Source organism: Trichosurus vulpecula, chromosome 7 (genome assembly GCF_011100635.1).
Source record: "Trichosurus vulpecula isolate mTriVul1 chromosome 7, mTriVul1.pri, whole genome shotgun sequence".
Taxonomy (NCBI): Eukaryota; Metazoa; Chordata; class Mammalia; order Diprotodontia; family Phalangeridae; genus Trichosurus; species Trichosurus vulpecula.
This window is the reverse complement of record NC_050579.1, coordinates 155,157,256-155,183,080: the sequence shown is the minus strand read 5'-3', so window position 1 is coordinate 155,183,080 and position 25,825 is coordinate 155,157,256. Positions and strand designations below refer to the sequence as shown.

Sequence of the window (25,825 nt, the reverse complement as noted above, 5' to 3'; positions counted from 1 at the left end):
AGGGAAGGGTACATGAGCTGCGCGTTCTAGCGAGGCGGCGGCATGGCGCATGCGCGGTGAGCCCGGGAGGGAGCGTGTGGGCCAGTTAGCGGATCTCCAGCGCTCCTCCGCAGGATGGAGCCCGCGGGCGGCGGGACAGCTTCACAGTAGTACACTCTCCCCGAACCCAAGCCGTGACGGCGGAGACCGGCCTGCTGTGCCTCGTACCGCAGTAAACGGCGGCTCCGCGTCGGTCCGGCTGGTTCTCCCGCACAGCTGCAGAGCTGGAGGAGCTGGACCTGGAGCCCGGCGGGGCCCCGGCCCCGGCCGGAAAGCGGCTCCTACCCGCGGGGTCCTCTGAGGCTGGGGAGGCGCTGGGGACGGACGCCGAGGTGTACGTGGTCGGCGGCGGGGGCAGCGGCGGTAGTTGCGGGTCCGGGAACGCGCTGCGCTGGTTCACTTCCATAGTGGTGTACACTGCCTTCCTGGGGCTGGTGAGAGCCGGGGACCGGGCGGGAGAAAGTGAAACGGGCATCCGTGGACCCCGGGGTATTCGGGGGGACCTTGAAATGACTGCTGCTCACGTGGTGCTTTAAAGTTGACACACCGAGGTTGTCCCATTGGGTCCTCACAGGCTCACCTGTTATCTCCATTTGACAGATGGGAAAAGTGTGACTTGCTCAGGGTCCCGCATCTAGTAAGCGTGCGAGGGCAGATTTGAACTAGGGTCTTCCTGACTGCCGGTGCTCTTTATCCACTGCACCATCTAGCCGCCCCCTGGCTTTCTTACCTCCCCTCTCCCCAGTTCGTGTTAACCTGCCGGGATATTTCCTCCTACTCCGAGTGCACTTGCAATTTCTCGTGTTTTGTACCTACCTTAAGCAAACAAAATGACGACCTGCCCTCTGGAGCTCGAGGCTCCTGCCTCTCACGTCCTACCAGCGTGCTTGTCCTGGCGTGCGCATGAGGACTGGAAATGTGTTTGCCCAAGCTGCTCACCTGACACTTAACTCCATGGGGCTCCTGCCGGGAGCTCAGCTGCCCTCATGTGGCCCCTTACCTGCTGGTCTCCCCCGACACCTAGTTGGTTGTTGGAGTTTCTGGTGAGAGCCCCCCAGCCCCGGATGCCCCCATTGGAATTAATGTATTTCCCCGGAGTGCAGCCCTAAGAATAATCGGAAATGCCTCTCCACCATCAGCCACACAAGCCTCTTCTAGGGGCATTTATTAGGTGTGTCCCTCTGCAAAATAAGGGAGTTGACTCTGGGGACCCTTCAGACTGCATCAGGATCTTGTTGTTGGGTTATTGGGTTCTTGCTTCGGGACCTGCGACTGTTAGCCAAGACCTAAGATGAGTTTTAGCTCAGGCAAGGAGTGTATTATTAGATTAATGATAAGGCTGCCAAGGGTTAGAGGCTTGTTGAGCAGTGTATTGGAGTGGAAGAAGACCTGGGCTTGGATTCAAATACCAGCTTTGTTTGTTTTCTGACTGTTTAACCTCAGGCAGAGTACTGCACCTCTGAGGCTTCTGTTTTCCTTCTTCATCTGTAAAATGAAGGAGTTAGATTAGAGAATCTAAGGCCCTTCCAGACCTTAATCTGTAACTAGTGTTACTTGATATCTTTTCAGATCCTTAAGATTTTTAATGAATTGTTCAATTTCCTCTGGAAATTGCCTGTTACTTAGGGTTCTCCTGAACCTTCCTTTAGGAATAACATCTGTTAAAAACTTTCTAGAATTTTTTTTTCCTAAAGTAACTTTTTGTAGATATTTAATGCTGATTAAGTCTTAGGGTTTTTTTTTTTGGTGGGGGGGGGGGGCATGGTAGTTACCTTTCCCAAACAGCCAGATGCCGTTGAGGGTCATCACACTGAACCCAAATGTTCTGGTTTTGATTTCTGTGGCCCAAGTTGCTAAGCTTCAACTTCACTCGGGTCTGAGGAAGGGCCAGCCTGGGGAGAGCCACAGATCCCACGGGACACTACATTCCTAAAACCTCTGGTAAAAGACCAAGCCCCCCATCCCATTCTCCAGAAAGGAGATAAACGCAAATGCTTGTTACATGCTAAGATCTAATACTATTTCGGACTTGCCTCAAGTTTCCTCAACTGCAAAACAGGGACAAAAAGGGCCCCTCCCTCCCAAGCTGACTTTGGGGACTAGATGAGGAAATATTTGTGAAGCGCTTTACAAACCTTTTAGTGCCCTGGGAATTCTCCCTATCATAACCCTGTGAGGAAGGGGGAAGGAAGCCCAACGAGCTAGGAAAGGATTGCCCTGGGTCTTCAGCCTAGGTTAGAGGATCAAGGGCTAGCCCCACCCCCATTTTACAGAAAGGAAACTGAGGCTGGCGGGGGGGGGGGGGGGGGGGGGGGGGGGGGGGGATGTGCTTGGATGAGCTACAGAGGCGGAATCTCCAGCTCTTCTGACTCCAAGGGAGCCCTTTCAAGGGGGACAAGGAAGGGATTTTGAAATCAGAGACCCCTAAACATAAGCTACAAACTCCTTAAAGAACACTGAGACCCTTTCTCTCTCTTTGTTCTCTGGGACAAAACCCATCCTCACAAACTTCTTAAGAATATTTCCTTTAGGAATTTCCTCTCTAGAAAGTATCCTGCCATCACCTCTGAGGCCTGGCTCAACAGACACGTCCAGTCTATCAATCACTTGGAGGTACTATCAGCAAAGCCAAACATCAAATGATCAATCCATCAGTCAACTAGCATTTAGGAACTGCTTCCTGTGTGCCGACCCCTGCGGAGCTTCCTCTCCAGCAGGGGAGGGAACAGAGAAGGCAGAGCCAGAGTCTCCCCTTAAATTAAAGGAAGGGAGGGAGGGAGCCAGGTTGTGAAGGGTATGAGGAGACACAAAGAGGACTTTTAATGTCTTGGGGGCAATTGGGAGTCATAGGCGCTGTCAGAGGACAGCAGTGACCAGGTTCCTCCGTTAGAAAAGGAAGGGGCTGATTACTGAGAGCAACTACATGCAACTTGATTGATGACCATGCTTTTTGAGGCAAGATTTAAAAAAAGGTTTACGTTGTGTGTCTTTTCTAGTTAGAAAGTAGTCTTTCAGTAATCCAGAATGGTATTTCTTATGTTTGATACATATTGTATAGGATAGAGATGCAATAGATGGTAATAGGGTCATTGATTAGAAAGGGACCTTAGAGGTCTGATCCAGATCACTCATTTTACTGATGAGGAAACTGAAGTTCAGAAAGGATCCATGACTTGCCCAGGATCTCTGAAGTAGGAAGTAACAGAACCAGGATGCTGATCCAAGTCCCCTAAGTGCAAATTAAGTGTCATTTCCCTGGCATCACACTGTCTTCCAAATGATTTTGTTTCCTTTCAGGAAGACAGAGGTGTTTGTAGTAAAACAGATATTTGTACAGATGATACTTTGTTTTTTAAGTTTTTTATTTGTTAATAGTATTTTATTCTTTCCAATTACATGGAAAGACAATTTTCAGCATTCATTTTTTGAATAAGATTTTAAGTTCTAAATTTTTCTTCTTCCCCTTCCCCTGCTCCAAGATGGCAACATATACGTAGTTTGTGTATGTGCAGTCACATAAAGCATATTTCCACATTAGTCATTGTGAAAGAAGAAACAGAACAGAAGGGGATTAAAATCATGGAAAAAGTGACAATACTATGCTTCCATTTGCATTCAGACCCCATCAGTTCTTTCTCTGGATGTGGACAGCATTTTCTGTAAGTCTTTTGGAATTGTCTTAGATGATTGCATTGCTGAGGAGAGCTCAGTCTTAGTTGATCGTCATACAGTACTGCTGTTACTGTGTACCGTGTTCTCCTGGTTCTGCTCACTTCACTCAGTATCAGTACATGTAAGTCTTTCCTGTTTTTTTCTGAAATCTGCCTGCTCCTCATTTCTTATAGCACAATAGTACTCCATTACATTCACATACCACAACTTGTTGAGCCATTCCCCAGTTGATGGGCGTCCCCTGAATTTCCAGTTCTTTGCCACCACAAAAAGAGCTGCTATATTTTTGTACATGTGGGTCCTTTTCCCTTTTTTATGATCTTTTTGAGATACAGACCTAGTAGTGGTATTGCTGGATCAAAGGGTATGCACACTTTGATTTGGCATGGTTCCAAATTGCTTTCTAGAATAGTTGGATCAGTTCACAATTCCACCAGTAATGTATTAGTGTCCCTATTTTCCTGCATCTTCTGCAACATTTATCATTTTTCTTTTCTGTCAGATTAACCAATCTAATAGATATGAATTGGTACCACAGAGTTGTTTTGATTTGCATTTCTCTAATTAGTAGTGCTTTAGAGCATTTTTTCATGTCACTAAATAGCTTTGATTTCTTCATACAGATGATACTTTATTAGAGGCAGTATAGTGTACTATAGTAATTCTCAAACTTTTTGGTCACAGGAACCATTTACATTCTTAAAAATTAACCCCCTGCATCCTTGATATTTACTGTATAAGAAATTAATAAGTAAATTAATACATTTTTAAAATTTATTAATTCATTAAAAAATGCCGACAATAAATTCATTACATGTTAACATAAATTTTGGAGGGGGGAGGAGAAAAAGCAGGGCAATTGGGGTTAAGTGACCTGGCCAAGGTCAAACAGTTAAAAGTGTGTTAAGTGTCTGAAGGTGAATTTGAACTCAGGTCCTCCTGACTCCAGGGCCTGTGTTCTACTCACTGTGCCACCTAGCTGCCCCAACATAACTTTTTAATAAAAAAAACTTTCTAAAACAAAAAGAATAATGAGAAGAATGGCTTTTTTCTTTTTAAACATTTTGGCAAATCCCTTTAATATCTGACTTAATAGGAGCTGAATTTTCATGTCTTTCTCAGCATTTAATATGTTGCGTTGGTTGAAGTATGTGAAGAAATTGGACAACTTGGTGGAACAGTGGGTAGAGCACTGGCCTTGGAATCAGGAAGACACATCTTCCTTAGTTCAAATCCAGACTCAAGACACTTAATAGCTGTGGGACCACAGACAAGTCACTTAATCTCATTGGCTGCAGTTTCCTCATCTGTAAAATGAGTTGGAGAAGGAAAGGGCAAACCACTTCAGTATCTTTGCCAAGAAAAAACTCCAAATGAGGTCACAAAGAGCTGGACATGACTGAAATGACCCGAGTGCAATATGAAGAAAATCACAGATACAGTCAATAGTCGCTAAACATTAAGCCCCTACTACTTGCCAGACCCTGTGCTAATTGCCTGGGATACAAACATGAAAAAAGAATGACAATCCTGGCTTTCAAGTAGCTTACTATCTAAGGGGAGATGACAATAGGAAAAAAAGGAAGCTGAAAGGGAGGGTGATTGGGGGAACTTATCTACCTTGAGGGAATGGTGGGGAGGTCAGAGAAGTCCTGCAGTCAGGCAGGAAATGAGATGTCTATGCTGAGTTCCCTCCTTGAATGGAGGTTTTGTAGTTTTTGACCCTGCTCTCCAATCAGAGGTAGGGAGTTGGAAAAAAAAAAAAGGAGTATTTTTAATAGGCTTTTCAGATTGTTGTAGATATTCTTTACTGCTACACCAAAATTTGACAAGTTGTAGATTCTTAAAGGTTAATTGTAATGTAGTATCTGGAACTATATCAAAGAACCTTTCTTGCTCTCTACCATTAACTTTTACCCATGCATAATTTTGTAGCAATCGTACATAGTTTATTTGGGATACATTGGTTCACATGCTGTCAACATCTAGAAAGCAAAGGGGAAGATAACTTTTGTTATATTTTCATTTCTTATTTGCAGTTTCAACCAGTTTCTTTGAAAGAAATTGTCAGTTTCATGAGTCAGCTTCATCTTTTTTTGGTAACTTTAGTTGTACAAGGTGCTGTTAAGATTAGAAGAAATTCTAATCTCCCTTTTAAAGCTAAAACTCCCTCCTTAAATATAAGAAAATATTTTACAAATTTTCCTTTATTTTAAAGTAAACTACTAGATTCTGAAATAATAGTGGCTTTAAATAGTATTTAGAAAATTTCCAAAATGTTTAAAAGCTTTCTTTGGAAAATAAAATAACAAAAGGTACTTCTTTTTTTGCATAGTCATGAAGAAAACTTCAGAATTTCAAAATGAATTATCAAATGATAATGAAGTAATAAAGATTATCTTGAGCAGAACCAAAGGTAGCTAGTAAAGACACAGCAAAACTACTGGAGATCAAATGGAGTTAATCTCTGAAAACACACATTTATATATTAAGTGTACTACCTTAGCAAATTCTAGAATACAAGAATACACAAACACAGAGTTTTGGCCTAGTGAAAGAGCAAAAAAAATTTTTTTAAATGCACAGAAGAAAAGAGAAACTAAGTGTATTGCTGTTGGGTTATTTCTACTAGGTTCTGGTTGAAGTTTGATGACTATAGCATTTTTATTGGGTATATAGATTCAGATGTCTATGACAGAACATCTACAGTACTTATAAATTATATCTTGAAGTATAAGTGATCTGATAGAAGAACATTTTGAAAAATCATTCCTAATTGTCTAACACTGATTGAGCTGCAGGGCAGGCTGTTCATACTTTAAAAGTGTCTAGTATAAGGTATATAGGGGCCTGCCTTTGGAAATCTCTGATAATGTTAGCCAAATGATCATGGTGCAAGTCACTTAACCTCTCAGTGCCCCAGGCAACTGTTTAAGACTAGGTTAGATTTCTTGCTTGCAGAGGGAATAATGTCCTACATAGATGAAATCACAAGTTGCAAGTAAAAATTTTTTTCTATTTTTCTCAGTAATTTAGATTCTTAAAATTTAAGATCATGTGATAATTGCATATAATTGTAAAATAATTTGCAACTTAGTTTTGGTATTATTAATTATTAAACTGTTAACCTTGAACATTGTTTTAAAATTCTCTAACTGAAATGCACTAGCAAAAGAACAAGGTACATTTACTTTTTTAAGGGACTGTTTTTCAAACTTTGCAGCCCATCAAAGCTAGAAAAGCATCAGGGCATGGTATATCAGAAACAGGACTGGCAGTTCAGGAACTTGTAGATCTTGTAATCCTAGTGTAGCCACTGTTACTTTCTGCCTACCTGAGATAAATCAGTAAATTTCTATACAATTCACTTTTTTCACTTATCCAATAGAAAGGTAATAGGGACTGTTGAGGAATACTTAATGAATCTGTGCTTTTATCCTTAGGGATAGTTCCCCCAATGGTACAGATGTAATCCGTTGACATCTTATTCTATCCAGCAGATGCTGTGGTATGCTTAGAGCTTGGTCCTATGTTGAAGACACCAAGGTCCTCCACCACATCCTGGGCCATCACCAGTTGTCTTGACTTTTGTCATGCCCCTGGACTTTGATGACTTGGGAAGGGAGAGTGAGCCTGACAACTTTGTGTGACTCTGTCTCACTTAAATCCAAGTCATGCTGAAGTCAAGACTCACTTGTGATGTCACTGGTCCTCTTTGGAAAGGAAGGACAAACATCATCAACAACAGCCATATGTGACCCATATCCATGTGCTCTCATAAGTTCTCTAGAGGATTTCTGTCCAATGTTCTGGGAGTATTTTTCTGGCTTTTTTGACATTTGTGAGTGCCAGTGCAGGCCATCATTTATTATCTCTGACTCTCACCACATCATGGTCTATTTCTTTTTCTGATCATATACTTCTTTGATGATACCTTCTATTCAGCTCCTTACATTTAATTTATAGTACTTAATCTGTTTCATTCTGTTTAAGCCCACCATGTGTCTCTCCATGGCTCCTTGGGTGACATTCAGTTTTGATTCTTCAGATGATTCACAGTTATATAGCCACACTGGAAGGATATTGCTGTTACAAAGATAGTTGTTTGGGGGACAAACTTGGTGCCCTTGAAAGTAGTATGCATTGATTAGAGACATGCAAATTAAAACAAATCTGAGGTACCAACTCTAACCAGATTGACTAATATGACAGAAAAGGGAAATGATAAATATTGAAGAAGATGTAGAAAAATTGGGATACAAATGTAGTGTTGGTGGAGTTGTAAATGGATCCAGCAATGCTAGAGAACAATTTGGAATTTGCCCAAAGTGCTATAAAACTGTACATATCCTTTGTATGAGCAATAGCACTAAGTTTTCCAAAGAGAACAAAGAATAAGGAAAAAGAAATATGTATAAAAATATTTGTAGCAGCTCTTTTTGTGGTGGCAAAGAATTGGAAATTGAGGGGATGCCCATCAGTTGGGGAATGGCTGAAAAAGTTGTGGTATATGACGGTGATGGAATAGTACTATGCTGTAAAAAAAAAATGATGAGCAGGATAGTTTCAGAAAAACTGGGGAGACCTATATGCACTTACGCTTAGTGAAGTAAGCAGAACTAGGAGAACATTGTACATAGTAGCAGCAATATTGTGTGATGATCTACTGTAAATGACGTAGCTATTCTGATTGAGACAACAATCTAAAACAATTCTGAAAGACTTATGATAAAAAATGCTGTCCACCTCCTTAGAAAGAATTGTTAGAGTCTAAGTGCAGAAGGAAACATAATTTTTTCACTTTATTTTTCTTAAGTTTTATTTTCATTTAATTTTTTTAACATGGTTGCTGTGGAAATATTTTTACCATGATTTCACATTTATATCTGATATTGTCTTTCTTGTCTTCACAATGGATTATGGGAGGGGTGGGAGGCAGAAAATTTGGAACTCAAAATAAAAAAAAAGTTGAAAATAAAGAATAAATTTAAAAAAGAAAGTGCTCTATATAGTTTCCCCAGTGCAGTTCATCAAACTCCATTCTGTCAATTTAATCTCAACCCAGCTCACTATCGAAGGGCAGGATCCACTTCTCTTTGGTTCCCAGTACAAATAGGCCAGGACCTTGACCTCATTATTCCTGGGAATAGCCTTGGCAGACCACCAGTTCTATTTGCAGCACAGGTCACACAGCCATTATCAAGGGGTACAACTCTTACAGAGAAAGGGTCCATTATCCTCACCACCACAGTCAGTTGGTGATCAGTTGCTATCTATGGGGCAGGCAGGCTAACCTACCTAAATAAGCAAAGCGTTCTGATGGAGAGACAGAAGGTAGCTTGTGCTATAGGAATCAAACCACCACACCCATCTTGACTATCACCTTCCCTTTGACCCCACTGGAGACAGTCCAAGACCCAGAGTACAGGGAATTGCAGTGTACACTGGTCTTGCTTCCATCCCAGCCCCTATAGCCGTCATCAAGGTGAGCCTCCATTGAGAAGGAACCTAGTATTCCCACTACCTCCAACATTAGCTTCTGATCAATTTCCACTGAAAAGCAGATGCTGTAGACACAGGCTTTTCAGCAGCCACAAGTATTAAAGATTTGGAAAAGAAAATTCTCCCCTCCACTGTCCTCTGCACTAGCAACATTAGAAATAGATAGGGTGTTATCAGTGGAAATAACATTAAAGGTTGATAGAGCTGTCAACTGGCCTGGCCATTCTGGAAAGCAATTTGGAATTATACTACAAAAGACATTAAATTATACATGCCCTTTGACCCTACTGTACCACTACTAGGCCTCTTATACTGCAAGAAATGAAAACAAGAAGAAAAAGACCCATGTATGTAAATGTACCGGCTCTTTTTGCAGTAGCAAAGAACTATAAACTAAAGAGCTGATCATCTGTTGGGGAATGGCTAAACAAATTATGGTATATTAATGTGATACAATGTTATTTTGACATAAGAAATAACGAAAGGGAAAATAATTGAAATTTTAGTTTTTGTATTCTTAATTATTAAACTGTTCACTTTGAACATTGTTTCAGGATTCTCTAACTGAAAACTGAAATGCGCTAGCAAAAGAACAAGGTATGTTTACTTTTTTAAGGGACTTTTTCAAATTTTGCTGCCCATCAGAACTAGAAAGCATCAGGGTATGATGTATCAGAAACAGGACTGGCAATTCAGGAACTTGTAGATCTTGTAATCCTAGTGCAGCCACTGTTACTACTGTTTTAGAGAAACCTGGAAGCACTTTGATGCACTGATGTAGAGTGAAGTGAGCAGAGGCAGAAGAACAATGTATATAGTAACAACAGTATCAAGAAAAACAACCTTGAAAAACTTGAAACTGATTGATGCCATGACTACCATGATTCCAGAGGGCAGACGAGGAAGCCTGCTATTCCTCTCTTAACAGAGTTGATAGACTCTGGATATAGAATGAGACATACATGTTTGGATACAGGCAATGTGGGAATTAGTTTAGTTGACTTTGCTTATTTTTTTGTAGAACCTTTGTAACTTTTTTTTTTTCCTGGAGGAGATGGAGTGGTGATGGTAGGTGGAGGGGGCATAGGGAAAGGGTAGAAAAAGTAAAGAAGGAGGTATTGAGTCTTTTTAAAAAAAATTCAGAGAACAGAAGGAACATATAAGCAAGAAGAAAGCACATAAGCAAGATACCTTTGAAAGCTAAAGGTTGAATTACATACTTAGAAAAGGAAATGATTTATAATAGAGATTTTCAGGGGCAGCTAGGTGGCATAGTGAGTAGAGCACCAGCCCTGGAGTCAGGAGGACCTGAGTTCAAATGTGGCCTCAGACACTTGACACACTTACTAGCTGTGTGATCTTGGGCAAGTAGCTTAATCCTAATTGCCCTGCAAAAAAAAAGGGGCGGGGGATTTTCAGTTTTATGTACAGTACTTTTTTGTCCTATATTTAATTGGAAGTGTGTTTTATTTGGGGTTTATTAAGTTCAGAATAAAGATAAATTGAGGAAAAAAATGACATTTTAAGAAGATACAGTTGCTTTGCCATTCCCCCCAAGCAGTACTGGGCCTGTCTATCTAACTTGTAGCTGAAATCTCCATGTTGTCTTCCACATAAGAATGTGAGTTCCTTAAGAGTGAGGATGATCTTAGATTTCTCTTTGTAATCCCTAGCACTTCACACAGTGCTTTGAACATAGTAAATGCTCAGCAGATGCTTTTTTATCCTTCCAAATATATGTTCTGATGGACCAGCTTGATGGGCATCATCCATCTGCATATCATGGTTTAGACAGTAGGAGCATCGTAGAACCTCCTAAATGAAACCTCCAAAGAGGTCATCCCAACAGTTCACCTAGGAAAAGTCAAGTGGCTAAAGAATGACCATTGTCCAGACCACATAGGTGTACATATAATTTAATGATTGTAAAGTTTCATGTTTGGCTTTTTTTTAAATCCCTAGGGTCTGACTATTGCTATATTAGGACCTACATTTCAAGACTTGGCTACAAATGTGAACCGTAACCTCAGTGATATTTCTTATATTTTTGTTGGCCGTGCATCTGGGTATCTAAGTGGTTCTGTGATTGGTGGATTTCTCTTTGACCACATGAATCATAATTTAATTTTGGGTAAGTAGAGCACCTCAAACAGGTTATCTTGTGACTTTTCAGTAGATATGATTTTTGTATTAATGCCTCTGAAGACAACTGGCTTCAGTCAACATGACCTTGGTTCCGGCCCTGCCTCTGACACATAACAAGGTGTATGACCCTGAACATTTAGATTCTAGTGCCCCAGGCAGCTCTCTAAGACTGTAAATTGCAGAGGGGATGTTGAACTGTATTGGTAGAGGTAGTTTTCTCATTTGGAATTCCCTATACCAGTGAAACAAGAGATCTAATAAAAAAATATGGAAGTTAGTATCAACCTAGGAATCGATAGCTATATATTTCTGTGTATGTATAGTGTTAAGGTATTGTGTTCATTTATTTTATTAAGCAGTTAGTGAGTAGCTTGTGTGATTGCAACTTGGGAAGAGAGTTAAGCAAGGTGAGTTTCCTACATCCTCCTCCCAGGATGGGAAGTTAGTTTTCTTCTGGGGTTACTATGAGGAGATGAGTCACCTGTAGGAAGTGTCCAGGATCCTTAGGTCTGCCCAGAAGCCCACTTTTGCCCTGGGTACTATGTGGAATCCAGTCTTTAATCCAGGACTGTACAGATACTTAGCATCAGAAGGGATCTCAGAGGTCACCTAGTGCAACTCACACCTGAATGTGATTCAGCTCTGCAGTGTCCCCAGCAAGTTCCTATCCAGCTTCCACTTGAAGATCTCCAGTGTCCTACAAACACACGCTATGGCAGTCTTACATTTCTGGACAGCTTTAGTTGTTAGCAAGTTACTTCCTTTATCAAGATAGTTTGGTTCTCTACCACATTTACCCATTATTCCTAGTTCTGCCTTTTGGGACCAAGCAGAGCAAGTTTTAATTCATTTCTAGCCATTCAAGAATTAAGAGACAGCTATCTTGTTCTCCATAAGTCTTCTACAGGCCAAACATCCCATCCTGGGTCAAGGTCAATATGGTGGGATTGCTTTAGACCTAAAGAACCTCCTGGATGCCCATTCTGGCTCTGTGATGACAAGGCTGGGTCATCAGTAGTTTGTGTTTGGGGACTGAAGCACCTAGCTGTGATGGAAGATGAATGGGTGTTTGCTGACTTCTCTTCCATGATATTGCCTATGACAATTAAGGAATTTTTCATAGTTTTTATTTCAGACCTTTCTTCCTTACCTTTGAATCTGTGGTGAAGCCTTTTAACTTGTTAGACAATGCATACCTCAGATTTTATGGGAAATTTTAGTTCTAATAAATCTACAGTAAAACCATGAGATGTACTATTTATTGAATTTAACAGTTAAAATAGAAATATGTATTGTTGAGGATAAGAGACCATTTCTTTTCTTCCTAACTGATGAAAACATTTGAAAGTCAATGTAAATCCTATTAACATTTTATTTTATCATATTTAATTTTAAAAGTCATATTTTTCCCACAGAGATGACTGTTATTATAGGGTCTGGACTGGTTTGAAGGCTATGGAAGGGATACCTTTAAGAGATCAGTAGACTGTTTCCTTTTATCCATCTTGCCATGGTACTTTTATGCCCAAGTTTATCCTTAGTCTTTTGGGTGACCCTGAGAGTAACTCACTTAAACTTTTTGGAACTTAGTTTCTGCATTGTAAAATGTGGAGGTTGAACTAGGTGACCTTTTAAGGTATCTTACAGCTCAGATCCTGTAATCTGAAACTGTCTCCAGTGATATTATAAAGTCTAGTTTTTGTGACCATAACAGTAACTCTTGTTAGGGGTGGAAGAATTCATTGCTTTTTCTTTAGTACATTTGCTTGATTTTCTAGAAAAAAAGTAAAGGATGTAGAGTTGAATGAAAAAAGAATTGAATGGATTAAAAAGAAATCCTGAAATTTCCTCTTCTATTGTACAATATTACTATAAAGCTCCAGCACATGTGGTATGATTATGAACAATAAAAGTATACATGTTTGGATGATTTTATATTTTATAGCCCATGAAGATTAAGAAGTGCTATTTTAATTAAAATCAGCCCTTGTGCTGAAATATGGGTCAGGGGTTATGAATGTTAATAGAACCAAATCTTGAATCAGAAGTGACCTCAGACATCATTCAGTGCAAATATTACTCAAAATGTACTTTCAGTCTATGACATTTCTGATGAGTGGTCGTTTGTATTCTGCTTAACGATTTCCACGAATGCCAAAGTCACTACATAACAATGCAGTCCATTCCAATTTTGGACGTTTCCAAGTGTTAGAAAGTTCTTCCTTATGCTAAACAGAAATCTTGCTCCCTAGAATTTCTCCCCTTGGTCCAGTTTTGCTCTTTGGGTCCAGGAAGAATAGGTTTGACAGCTCTTCCAATATTTGGATAATAATAATTCATATTTATAAAGGGCTTTGCATATTTCATTTGAATCCTCACACCAACCTTGTAAAGGAGGTGCTGGTATTATCCCCATTTTACAGATGGGTCGCACTGATATTAAGGGTCAGAGGCATGATTCAGGGTCTTAATTTTCTTGACTTTTAAGTCCACTGCTCCAACCACTATGAAATCTTCTCTCCTCTAGGCTAAGCAACCCCAGTTCCTTCAAATGATCATCATGCTGCAGGTTTAATTCCCCTTGTCATCCTGGTCAAGCTGTCCTGGAGTTGCCCTCCAGTTTATTAATATGATTTAGGAAATGTGTTGCCCCAGACTGAAAATGTATGGATCTGACCAGGGCTGTCAGGCCTGTTTTAGTTAACGGAGTCTTGGTCTTGTGATACCTGTTGGTATTCCTGTATTGACTCTTTGGATTCAGACAAGAATTTGCTTCTGCTGGTGGTTTTTCTTGATTTTGAAGCCTCTAGGCACGTTTTATGATAACTAAATGTATTTCCAAGCTCCTTGGATTAGCATTCAGGGCCTGCCTCATAACTTTTTTTTTAATTTAATTTATTTATTTAACATATTTAGTTTTCAGCATTGGTTTTCACAAGAGTTTGAATTACAAATTTTCTCCCCATTTCTACCCTCCCCCCCCACTCCGAGATGGCGTATATTCTGGTTGCCCTGTTCCCCAGTCAGCCCTCCCTTCTATCACCCCACTCCCCTCCCATACCATTTTCACTTCCCCTCTTGTAGGGCAAGCTAAATTTCTACTCCGCATTGCCTGTGTATCTTATTTTCTAGTTGCATGCAAAAAACTTTTTTTTTTGTTTTTGAACGTCTGTTTTTAAAAACTTTGAGTTCCAAATTCTCCCTCCTCCTCCCTTCCCACCTACCCTCCCCAAGAAGTCAAGCAATTGAACATAGGCCACATGTGTATCATTATGTATAACCCTTCCACAATACTCATGTTGTGAAAGACTAACTATATTTTGCTCCTTCCCAACCCATCACCCTTTATTGAATTTTCTCCCTTGACCCTGTCCCCTTTTGAAAGTGTTTGTTTTTCATTACCTCCACCCCCATTTGCCCTCCCCTCCATCATCCCGCCCTTTTATTTATCTTCTTCCCTCTTCTTTCCTGTGGGGTAAGATACCCAATTGGGTATGTATGGTATTCTCTCCTCAGGGCCAGTCTGATGAGAGCAAGATTCACTCATTCCCCCCTCACCTTCCCTCTCTCCTCCTCCCAAAGAACTGCTTCCTCTCGCCACCTTTATGCGAGATACTCCACCCCATTCTGTCTCTCCCAATCTCCCTCTCTCAATATGTTCTTCTCTCATCCCTTAATTTGATTTTATTTCTTTTAGATATCTTCCCTTCATCTTCAACTCACCCTGTATACACACACATAGATATATACATAATACACATTCACTTATATATATATGTATATATATACATAAACATATATACATATATGCATATTCCCTTCAGCTACCCTAATACTGAGGTCTCATGAATCATACACATCATCTTTCCATGTAGGAATGTAAACAAAACAGTTCAACTTTAGTAAATCCCTTGCAATTTCTTTTTCTTGTTCTTTTTCTTGATTACCTTTTCATGCTTCTCTTGATTCTTGTGTTTGAAAATCAAATTTTCTATTCAGTTCTGGTCTTTTCACTGAGAAAGCTTCAAAGTCCTCTATTTTATTAGAAGTCCATATTTTGCCTTGGAACATGATACTCAGTTTTGCTGGGTAGGTGATTCTTGGTTTTAATCCTAGCTCCATTCACCTCCGGAATATCATATTCCAAGCCCTTCGATCTCTTAATGTAGAAGCTGCCAGGTCTGGGGTTATTCTGATTGTGTTTCCACAATACTCAAATTGTTTCTTTCTGGCTGCTTGCAGTATTTTCTCCTTGATCTGGGAGCTCTGGAATTTGGCAACAATATTCCTAGGAGATTTCTTTTTGGGATCTATTTGAGGAGGTGATCGATGGATTCTTTCAATTTCTATTTTGCCCTGTGGCTCTAGAATATCAGGGCAGTTCTCCTTGATAACTTCTTGAAAGATGATATCTAGGCTCTTTTTTTGATCATGGCTTTCAGGTAGTCCAATAATTTTTAAATTATCTCTCCTGGATCTATTTTCCAGGTCAGTGGTTTTTCCAAGGAGATATTTCACATTGTCTTCCATTTTTTCATTCCTTTGGTTCTGTTTTATAATATCTTGATTTCTCATCAAGTCACTAGCTTCCGCTTGCTCCAATCTAATTTTTAAGGTAGTGTTTTCTTCAGTGGTCTTTTGGACCTCCTTTTCCATTTGGGTAATTCTGCCTTTCAAGGCATTCTTCTCCTCATTGGCTTTTTGGAGCTCTTTTGCCATTTGAGTTAATCTATTTTTTAAGGTGTTGTTTTCTTCAGTATATTTTTCAGTATTTTTTTGGGTCTCCTTTTGCAAGTCATTGACTTGTTTTTCATGGTTTTCTCACATCCTTCTCATTTCTCTTCCCAATTTTTCCTCTACTTCTCTAACTTGCTTTTCCAAATCCTTTTTGAGCTCTTCCATGGCCTGGGACCAGTTCATGTTTTTCTTGGAGGCTTTTGTTGTAGGCTCTTGCACTTTGTTGTCTTCTTTAGGCTGTATGTTTTGGTCTTCTTTGTCAGCAAAGAAAGAATCCAAGGTCTGAGACTGAATCTGGGTGTGTTTTTGCTGCCTGGCCATATTCCCAACCAACTAACTTGACCCTTGAGTTTTTCAGCGGGGTATGACTGCTTGTTGACTAAAGAGTTCTATGTTCCAAGCTTGGGGGGATGTGCCAGCTCTGCCACACCAGCACTGCTCCTTCCCCAAGAACCCCCAACCCGGACTGGGCTTAGATCTTCAGCAGGCTGTGCACTCCTGCTCTGATCCCACTTAATTCCTCCCACCAGGTGGGCCTGGGGTTGGAAGCAACAACAGCTGTAGCTGCCCCACCTCTGCTGCCCCCCCCCCCCCCCCCCCCCCGGGGCTGGAAGCTGAACCGTGAACTCCTTCCACTCCCGCAGCTTTTCCCACTAACCTTCTCCGCTGTTTTTGGTGTTTGTGGGTTGAGAAGTCTGGTAACTGCCGCAGCTCACTGATTCAGGGCGCTAGGGCACTTTCCGCCCAGCTTCTGGTCTGGTTGGTCTGCGCAGCTCACACTGGGCTCGGCTCCCCACGGCTCCCCTCTGCTCCCAGCTCCATGTGGAATAGACCTCACCCAGAGACCATCCAGGCTGTCCTGGGCTGGAGCCCTGCTTCCCTCTGCTGTTTTGTGGGTTCTGCCGTTCTAGAATTGATTCAGAGCCATTTTTTATAGGTTTTTGGAGGGACTTGGCAGGGAGGTCATGCTATTCCCTGCTTTTCAGCCGCCATCTTGGCTCAGCCCCTCTGCCTCATAACTTTAATACTCCCCCTCCACCTCACCCCCACCCATCTCTGTATTCTATATAATCTCTCCTGCTTTATCTTTGCTCTTATTATGTCCCTCCTTTTTCCTAGGTCTGGCTCAAACTTCAACTCCATGAAGCCTTTCCTGACTAATCCTCATCTCCCTTGATCTTATGACCCTTTATTCAGTCCTCACTTAGGATATATGGATACATTTTATATTGTTCTGTTATTTTTGCGTAATAGTAACAACAGCTTGCATTTATATAGTGGATTAAGGTTTGTAAATATCTCATTTCATCCACTTCATGTGCTGCTTTGTTATTGTCTTCTGATTGTTTCAGGTAGGTGTGTTTCTCCAGGTCTGTTATAAAGTCCATAAAGGCATTAAGGAGTCTTTTACATTTGAGGCACCAATAAAGCAAATGGTATTTAGAGGAGCAGGGAACAGAGGGTATACCTAAGAGCTTTACATGGTCTTGTAAAAAGTATGCCGGGAATGCAGTACCTCAGAATGAGCTAAAGGCCAAGTACATCAAAAAAGGATGTTTTTTAAAAGCTATTTTGAAAGAAAAAGCACCTTAGGGACCTTTGTTCTAGGATGGATGGGACTGATAACTGACAGCAGAGAGTGCAAGACTGGTTAATTTTTATTTTGCTTCTGTTTTCTCTGCTGAGGAGAATGACTTTTATACTGGAAATCACAGAACAAAAATCCCTAAAAGGGAGTTGATACCCAAAGTAAGTCAAGAGATAATAAGAGAGTGCCTGGCTGCCCTTGAGGAATTCGAGTCATTGGACCAGATGAAATACATGTTTAAGTCCTAAAACAACTGGCAGATGTGATCCCAAGCCACTGTCAGTGATACCAGAGATGGTGGAAAATAGCAGAGGTTCCACAAGCTGGGAGAAGGGCAGAGGCTTGATTAGAGAAGAGAAGAGAACAGTCAGAGTATCAGCCAGTGAGCTTAGCTGATTCCTGGGAAAATGAGAGAATGGATCACTGCAGAGATAAGGAAATGGTGATTGCACCACAGGGCCTCCTCAAGAACAGACATCAGATTAACCTCATTCCCTTTTCTGACAGGATTACCAAACTAGTAGATGCTGTAGATATAGTTTATCTAGATTTTAGTAAAGCTTTTGAAATATCTCATAGTGTTATTGTAGGGAGGATGGAAGGATCTGGATCAGACAATCTGCAGTCAGATGTATTCAGGACTGAGGGCTAGACTTAAAGAATAGTTGTTAATATTTTAAAGGCAGGAACTCTCCCAGGACAGTTCCCTAGGGATCCATGCTAGTTCCTGCGCTGATTAACATACTTGTCAGTGACTTGAATTGATAATAAAAATGGAATGGTCTTCATGTTTGCAGATGATCCTAAGCTGGGAGGGGAATATCTAAGACATTGAATGACCAAATCAGAATCCCAAAGGATGTTGATTAGGCAGAGAATTGGGCTCAATCTAATAAGGTGAAATTCATTAGGGTTAAAAGTTGAGTATTATCCTTAGGTACCAAAACAGATACATGATGTAGGAGGCATGTTTGATGGCAGTTATGAAAAAGATAGGGCGGCCATCAAAAAAAGCAAATGCAAGATTGAGCTTCATTGACAGACTCGTGTACATAATTGTGTTTATTTCTTGGTGCCATAGTTAAAGGACACTGATAACTGAAGAGTGTCCAGAACTGGGTATCCAAGATGACACAGGGGTGAAGGATTACTTGAAGGGACTGGGTATCTTTAACCTAGGCAATTGAAGACTTGGGTGGCTAGGGAGATATAATAGCTCTCTTCAATATTAAAGGGCTGTCACGTAGAGGGAATTTGTCCTGTGTGGCCCAAGAGGGCAAAACCAGAAGTATTGGGTAGAAGCTACAATGAAGTTAACTTAGACTTTATGTCAGGAAAACCTTTCCAACAATTAGAGTTGTCTAAAATTGGAATGGGCTCCTTCCAGAGGTGGTGGGTTCTTCCTCCTTGGAGGTCTTCAGGTAGAGGTGAGTTGAGCACCTGTCCCAAATGTTACAGTGGGGATTCCTCTCCTATATAGATTGTACTACATAGCCACCCCAGTCCCTTCCAGCTCAAAAATCCTGGGGTTCTCTGATTCTGTGAGTTAGTCCACTGCTAGTCATTCAAGAAGAGCTTAGTAAATGTAGGAGAAAATTGAATTTAATCTTCAAAAGTCCCCAGCTCTCCTCCAGGCTGAATGCTTTAGTATTTGAGGAAAATGAGCCACAAGTCACATTCATAACTGTATGACTGATATCCATATGCATTCTAATATTGTCACATGCACTTTATCGTAGACACACACTGAGATGCCCTTGGATATATACAGCCAGTTAACATATAACTGAACTGTCCATACGCATGCTAAGAAAGGGTCTTATGCATGCAGGTACATAGCAAACAATGTATTCACAGTGAGATACAAGCTTCACAGAATGTCAGAGTTAAGGCCTCAGAGGCTCTCTAGTCCACACTGTCCTGGAACAATAATTCCGTCTACAGTTTCCCTGACAAATAATCAAGGAGCCTCCAGTGACGAATCCCATTACATCTTAAGGCAGCCCATTCTGTCTTTGGATAATAGTACTTAGATGTTCACAGTGCCTCGCCTAGACAGTAATTGTGAACACACAGATGCTCACATTGAGATATTTTTCAGCACACACACACACACCCCTATGCCTTCTTATTTACATTAGATGACAGTTGTTGACAAATGAGAGCTCATCTGGAGGAAAGCTACTAGGATAGGCAGAGGGACTGGAATCAAGGCTGTCTGAGGCCACATTAAAATAACTAAAGATGTTTATCTTGGAGAAGAAAGGACTTGGAGGGTGCCTGATACAACAGCTGCCTTCTGAGAATCTGAAAGGCTCTTAATGGGGAAGTCCTTCTTCTGCTTGGTCCCTAAAAGCAAAACTAAGGGTAGCAGGTGGATTAGTGGTGCAGATTCTGGTTTAGTGTGTGTAAAACCTTGGGAGCAATTAGGGCTACCTAAAAGTAATTGACTTCTGTAGCAGTGAGTTCCTTGTTCCTGGAGGCTGTTGAAAGACTGAATGACTGTCTAGCTGTGTGTTGAACTAGATGAGGGGTTTTTAATTTAGAGTCCACGATCTTGTTTTTGTAGTATTTTGATAGCTATATTTTCATATATTTTTTTTCTTTGTAATACTACATATTTTATGTGTTTAAAAACATTCTGAGAATGGCTCAACAGGCTTCACTAGACTGCCATTGGAGTCTGTGGCACAAGAGGTTAAGAACCTTTGCAATAGGTGTGCCCTGTGAGTTTTTGACAGTGCAGGTGGTGTATTGGAAAGAACATTAGTTTGGAAGCCAGAGCACCTGGATCTGCATCCTGGGACTGCCACTTGCTCACATGAGCGATCTTCATCAGATCACTCATAACCCCTCTACACCTCAATTTCTCATCTATAATTTGGAGGCAGGATGGTACTAGATCAGTAGTGTCAAACAAATAGAAATGAGCCCCTGCTGGCTGCATATTGACTTAGAAAGCCACAAAGTAACATCATCTATGTTATTAATATCAGCTGTTTTTATTTCTATTGTACAACATTGCCCAGTGAGGTCGACACCTCTAGACTAGAGGACCTCTAAGGAAGGTGTCTTCTAGCTGTAAATCCGTGATCCTGTGGGTTCACCAGACTTGTTCAGTATAAGTTTGTAACAAGAAGCTTTTGTGTTCCTGTTGATAGTTTTGTGGCCCAGATTTTGGGGCAACTGATAACACTCATTCCCCAATTCATAAACTTAACTGGAGCCAGTGTCCTAGATAAAGGAAAACCTGTGAAATAGCTCTGGGATTTCATTTGGAGCCCCACGAGGTAATAGCTAAGAGAAAGAGTTCCATTGTTCATCTTGCTATGTTTATTAGAGCCACTGACTTGTCCTTCCTAGCATGTCAGTAGTTATTGTTTAATGTATACTCAGCAGTCACCGTAGAATCTTCAGCTCAAAGGAAAAGAATTTAATAAATGGTCTGTTGAGAATGAAATTTACTTATTTCTCTAATTGTGGAAGTTTATTTCTCTAAACCAGATTTCCTGACTTCCCATGGCTGGCTGTGTTGAAGAACAACTCGAGTTCTTCATCCTCAATATGGGTTAGTTTACTTTGACCTAATTTTTAGGCATGTTAGTTGTGATTGTTTTTGGGGTAGTGATGACCCACGAATATGTGTTTTGTATCTGATTTTTACTTTTCTTTCAGGACTGTCAGTGCTGGGGGCATCTCTTGGTTTCTACCTTGTCCCCTTTTGCAAGCAAGCAATATTATTGGTTGTTATGATGGGAGTCGTTGGAATTTCTACTGGAATGTTAGACACAGGTGAGTGAATTTTCTGCCATTATTCCTGGGTGGAAGAGAGGAGGGAGGGAAGAGAAGATAGCTTCTTTTAGAAAACGGTCTAGGAAACTTTTTTTCTAATTCTCAACTAGGTTACTCTCCCTCATGGCACTTATTCCTGGAAAGAATGTTGTTCTTATTTACCTAGGGGGAAAAATGCTGATAATCCTTGCCAAGTGTGAGGTTGTGTGTGTGTGTGGTGGGTGGGCCTACAGCTGTGACTTGTGACTACCCTGCTTCATAAGCAATAGACATTGGTGGTTAGGATCCCCCAGAGAGGGAAGATTTCCTCTTTGACAGGAGTTTTCACAGAAAGGCAACTTTCATTTAGGTAGTAAATCCTAATTGTTATGGTATGGAGTGATTATTTAAAATCCAAACAACATTTGGATCTCGAGCCTGAGTAAGCAGATTAGATTCACTGAATTTTTCCTAATTACTAATTAATTTGCCTATTATGGTCAAGGTGGGCATTGAATACTTGTATTGGAATGGATGCAAAGGTAATTAGAGCTAAATCCAAACCTGTTCCTTGCCCTGCCTATCGCTTTTTTCTGTTTTTTTTCTGTTTCTCCAAGATTCCTATGTTCCTCCACTAAGTCCTTCCCTAATTAGCTAACCTCTGATACCCACTAAATCTTTTGACGTTTAATTTTGTGTATTTGTAAATATATGTGTAATATATTTAGGAGAAGGGCAGGCTGGATTTAGGATTTCATCAGCATAAGGGTTCATCACTGAGGGAACTCCTTCTCCTAATGCAAATTGGTAAATGTTGTGCAATTTACAATCTTTAAGAGGGGCCAGAGTTAGTCTAATATTTTCCCATGTGGCAGCCCTTCAAGTGGTCATTCTTGGAGTCAGAAAGGCCTGAGTTGATGACACATGCTGGCAGTGTGACCCCGGGCAAGTCATTTAGCTTTTCACTGCCTTAGATACCTCTTTAGTATCATGTGTGTGCACATGCATACGTGTAAAATGGTTTCTCCCACCATCCACACTGTAGCCTCTTTTGTTTGTCTCTCCCCTGCTTTATTGTAGTGGCTGAGGATGTAGGAAATGATGCCTGGAGGCTTTTAGCTGAGTTTGGTGACTTGCATCTGTCGGTAGTTTGTCTGCACATCTGTAAGGAGTTAGAGACTGTCAACCTGTTTGTATCCCTTGACCATCATGTAGTTGAAGGTGTTAGAAGGTCCTGGTAGGTCCTCAAATGGGCTTAGCAGGATTCTGCAGATCTTCATGTCCTGAAAAACTCATGCTGCACCTGGTATGTGCATAAATAGCATTTCCTCAAATAGGTGTCTGGAGCTATGTCTCATGGAGAATTTTAGTAACTTTAATGTTATCTGATGATTACAAACCTAAGAGCGTGTTCTACTTTGAAGCACAGTTTGTTCTGTCATTTCTGTTGTTACATGGGTCCATCAGGTTCATTTCCAGCACCAGGACCTTTTCATCCTTTGCAGTTCTTGTCCCTCCATAAATCTTCCACAGAGATTTTACCCATTGTGCTGTCTGTAGGCCTTTTTTTGGGCTGTGTTAGCCTTTGAATGGTTTCACTATTTGATGGGTTGTCATCAGCACAGCACTAAGTCTGCACAGCTCTCCATCTGCTTCCCTTTGTCTCACTCCATGACCCCCCTACATCCTTTTCTGATCAAGGATGTGCTTGGTGACATCTTTTATGCCACTTGTGTACCATTTGTTGGTTACATGCTTCAGAATACTTGTACACACACTCTCTCTCTCCATTGTCCTTTGGGTCCCTTGGCCTTTTTGATTCTTTAGAGAGCGTGGCATTTTGTAATTAGTTTCACTGAGGAAAATATCAATGTTCACCGTGTCTATAGAATTCATTTCTAAAGCTTAAATGATACACAAGTGCTCTGTAACTATGAGAGTTCCCTGAGTTTCCCCAGTTTCCTTGGCATTTGGTTTCTTAACCTTTTGGGAGATAAGAGGGGACAGGAGGTGGGTCTTGACTCGTGAAGTTATTGGCACAGTGAACCCCAAATGAGGAAGCGCCCTCTAGCAATGCATATTAGTGATTTTTCTGCAACTTAAGAGCCTTGGAGAGCTTCCCAGGACCGTGTGGCTGGTATGGATCAGAGACAGGACTTGAACCCAGATCTTCCTGACTCCCAAAATGGCTCTCTGGCTTCTATGCTGGGCTTCCTCTTGGCTTAGCAAATTATAGTTTATATTTGTACTATACTAGTTCTGACACCTGAACCTCTTCTGAAGATAATTACTACATTGACTTTTAAGATATTTAGAATTTTTGACACAAAAATATATTTCTTTTTATTATTTGTAGGTTGCAATGTCCTCATCCTGCATATATGGAGAGGTGAAGCAGCCCCACATCTGCAGGCCTTGCATTTCACTTTTGCTCTGGGGGCCTTTTTGGCTCCCTTACTGGCCAAGTTGGCCTTGGGCAGTGCTGTGCCCTCTGAAAACCACATGGTAGCTGACGTGTCAAACTACTCTGAGCTCACCCTGCCACCTGCTGCTGACTTAGAAGTTATATTTGGAATACCTGCTAATAAGAGTTTGCTATGGACTTATGCTTTTATAGGAACTTATAATTTGGTGATGCTTTTCTTCTTTATTGTTTTGTTTTTCCAAAAAATTCCAAGTCAAGAGAAGACGAAAGAAGCTGCTCAGAAGTCTCGAACTGTGAAATATCAGAATGTCCTTATTGGGCTCCTTTTTATATTCTTCTTTTTTTACGTAGGAGCAGAGGTCACGTATGGCTCTTATGTTTTTTCTTTTGGAACACTGCATGCTGGCATGAGCGAAAGCCAAGCAGCAGGCTTGAACTCTGCCTTCTGGGGGACATTTGCTGCTTGCAGGGGCATGGCGATCTGTTTTGCTACTTGTCTGCACCCTGGGACCATGATTGTGTTAAGCAATACAGGCAGCTTGATTTCCTCCCTGCTTCTAGTGATTTTCAATAAGAACCACATTTGTCTTTGGGTAGCAACTGCAGTGTATGGGGCTTCAATGGCTAGTACGTTTCCCAGTGGTGTTGCCTGGATTGAACAGTACATGACCATTAAAGGAAAATCTGCCTCTTTATTTGTAATTGGTGCTTCCCTGGGAGAGATGGTCCTTCCTGTGGTGGTTGGATCTCTTCAAGGAAAATATCCACATCTTCCTGGGATTCTGTATGTTTCTTTGGGGTCAGCTATTGCAACCGGAGTTTTGTTTCCTACCATGTACAAACTGGCCACTGCACCTCTTGATAGCAAGATTCAGGAAAGTAGAAAGAGTGAAGACCAGAAAGCACTACTCTCCACCTCTAGGTTTAATGATGAGGATGAGGATGATTATGGAGAAGAGGGTGCTGAAGAAGAATGGAACAAAGTTGACTTTGAAATGATTGAAATGAATGATATGATGAGGAATTCTGTAATAGAGACATCTAGAAAAATTTTGAGAGAATCTCCCACAGAAATCTCTAGCCAGTTCTTGTCAAGCAACATACCATTCACTTCCTCTCTGGTTATTACTAGCAACTCCCTTGTGATGCCCCTCCCTCTAGACAGGGAAAAGAATGACTGATGGAGTGAAAGATGGATTGGTTATTGATTCCCTTTAACAACCATTGACTTTAAGGAGGCAGATCAGAGTAGATCATTAACAGATTTTCAAACACATTTTAGGGTTTGGCACTTCTAGCTCTGATTACAAAAAATGGAAAATTCTGGTGTGTCATGTCTGCCTAGAGTCTTTGACAACAAAGGGAGGTCAGGTATGGTCAGGTGTCACTAGTAAAGTGACTCTACTGTGAAGTAGCCCTCTACATTCAGAGGATGCAAAGAAGGCGTAGATATTTAAGAAGTTTCTTACCAGCAAAAGACATTAAGAGAGTGATTGAAGAGCAGAGTAAATTTCTAGAATTCAAGAAACTACTGGTAGATTTGGGAAATAACCAGTTCTAGTTCATAGGAGTTTGTAAAGCCTCATAAAAGAATCTACTTCTTGCCCTGAAAAACTTCTTTAACCTGTACTGATAATTGTACTTCTCTTCAACTTGGAACAAATGATGATGATAGGTTCTGATTTCTGATTGAGTATGCTTCAGATAATAATGAAAACATATGGTGTTATGGGAAGAACCCTGCATTGGGAGTCAGGAGACTTTGGTTGCAGTTATGACTTTAACCACAAATTAGCTCCATAATCTTGCCTAAATTCACTCAATTTCTCTCAGTGTTAGTTTTCTTGTAAAAATGAGAGTATTTGACTTTGATCACCAAGGTCTGTACAATTCTTTGTATGGTAATGAGATATTCTCCAAAGAATAAAATGCACTAAATTTAGTTA

The 25,825-nt window shown here is 40.8% G+C and overlaps 1 protein-coding gene across 1 annotated transcript; it reads left to right on the top strand.

Moving 5' to 3' along the window:
• Positions 1 to 49: 49 nt before the first annotated feature.
• Positions 50 to 25,825, top strand: LOC118857685 (sodium-dependent glucose transporter 1-like). The gene is made up of 5 exons (XM_036768258.1): positions 50 to 146; positions 214 to 473; positions 11,176 to 11,344; positions 21,359 to 21,475; positions 23,811 to 25,825. Exons 1-5 carry the CDS (start codon positions 50 to 52, stop codon positions 25,058 to 25,060), a joined length of 1,893 nt encoding a protein of 630 aa, XP_036624153.1. The 3' UTR covers positions 25,061 to 25,825.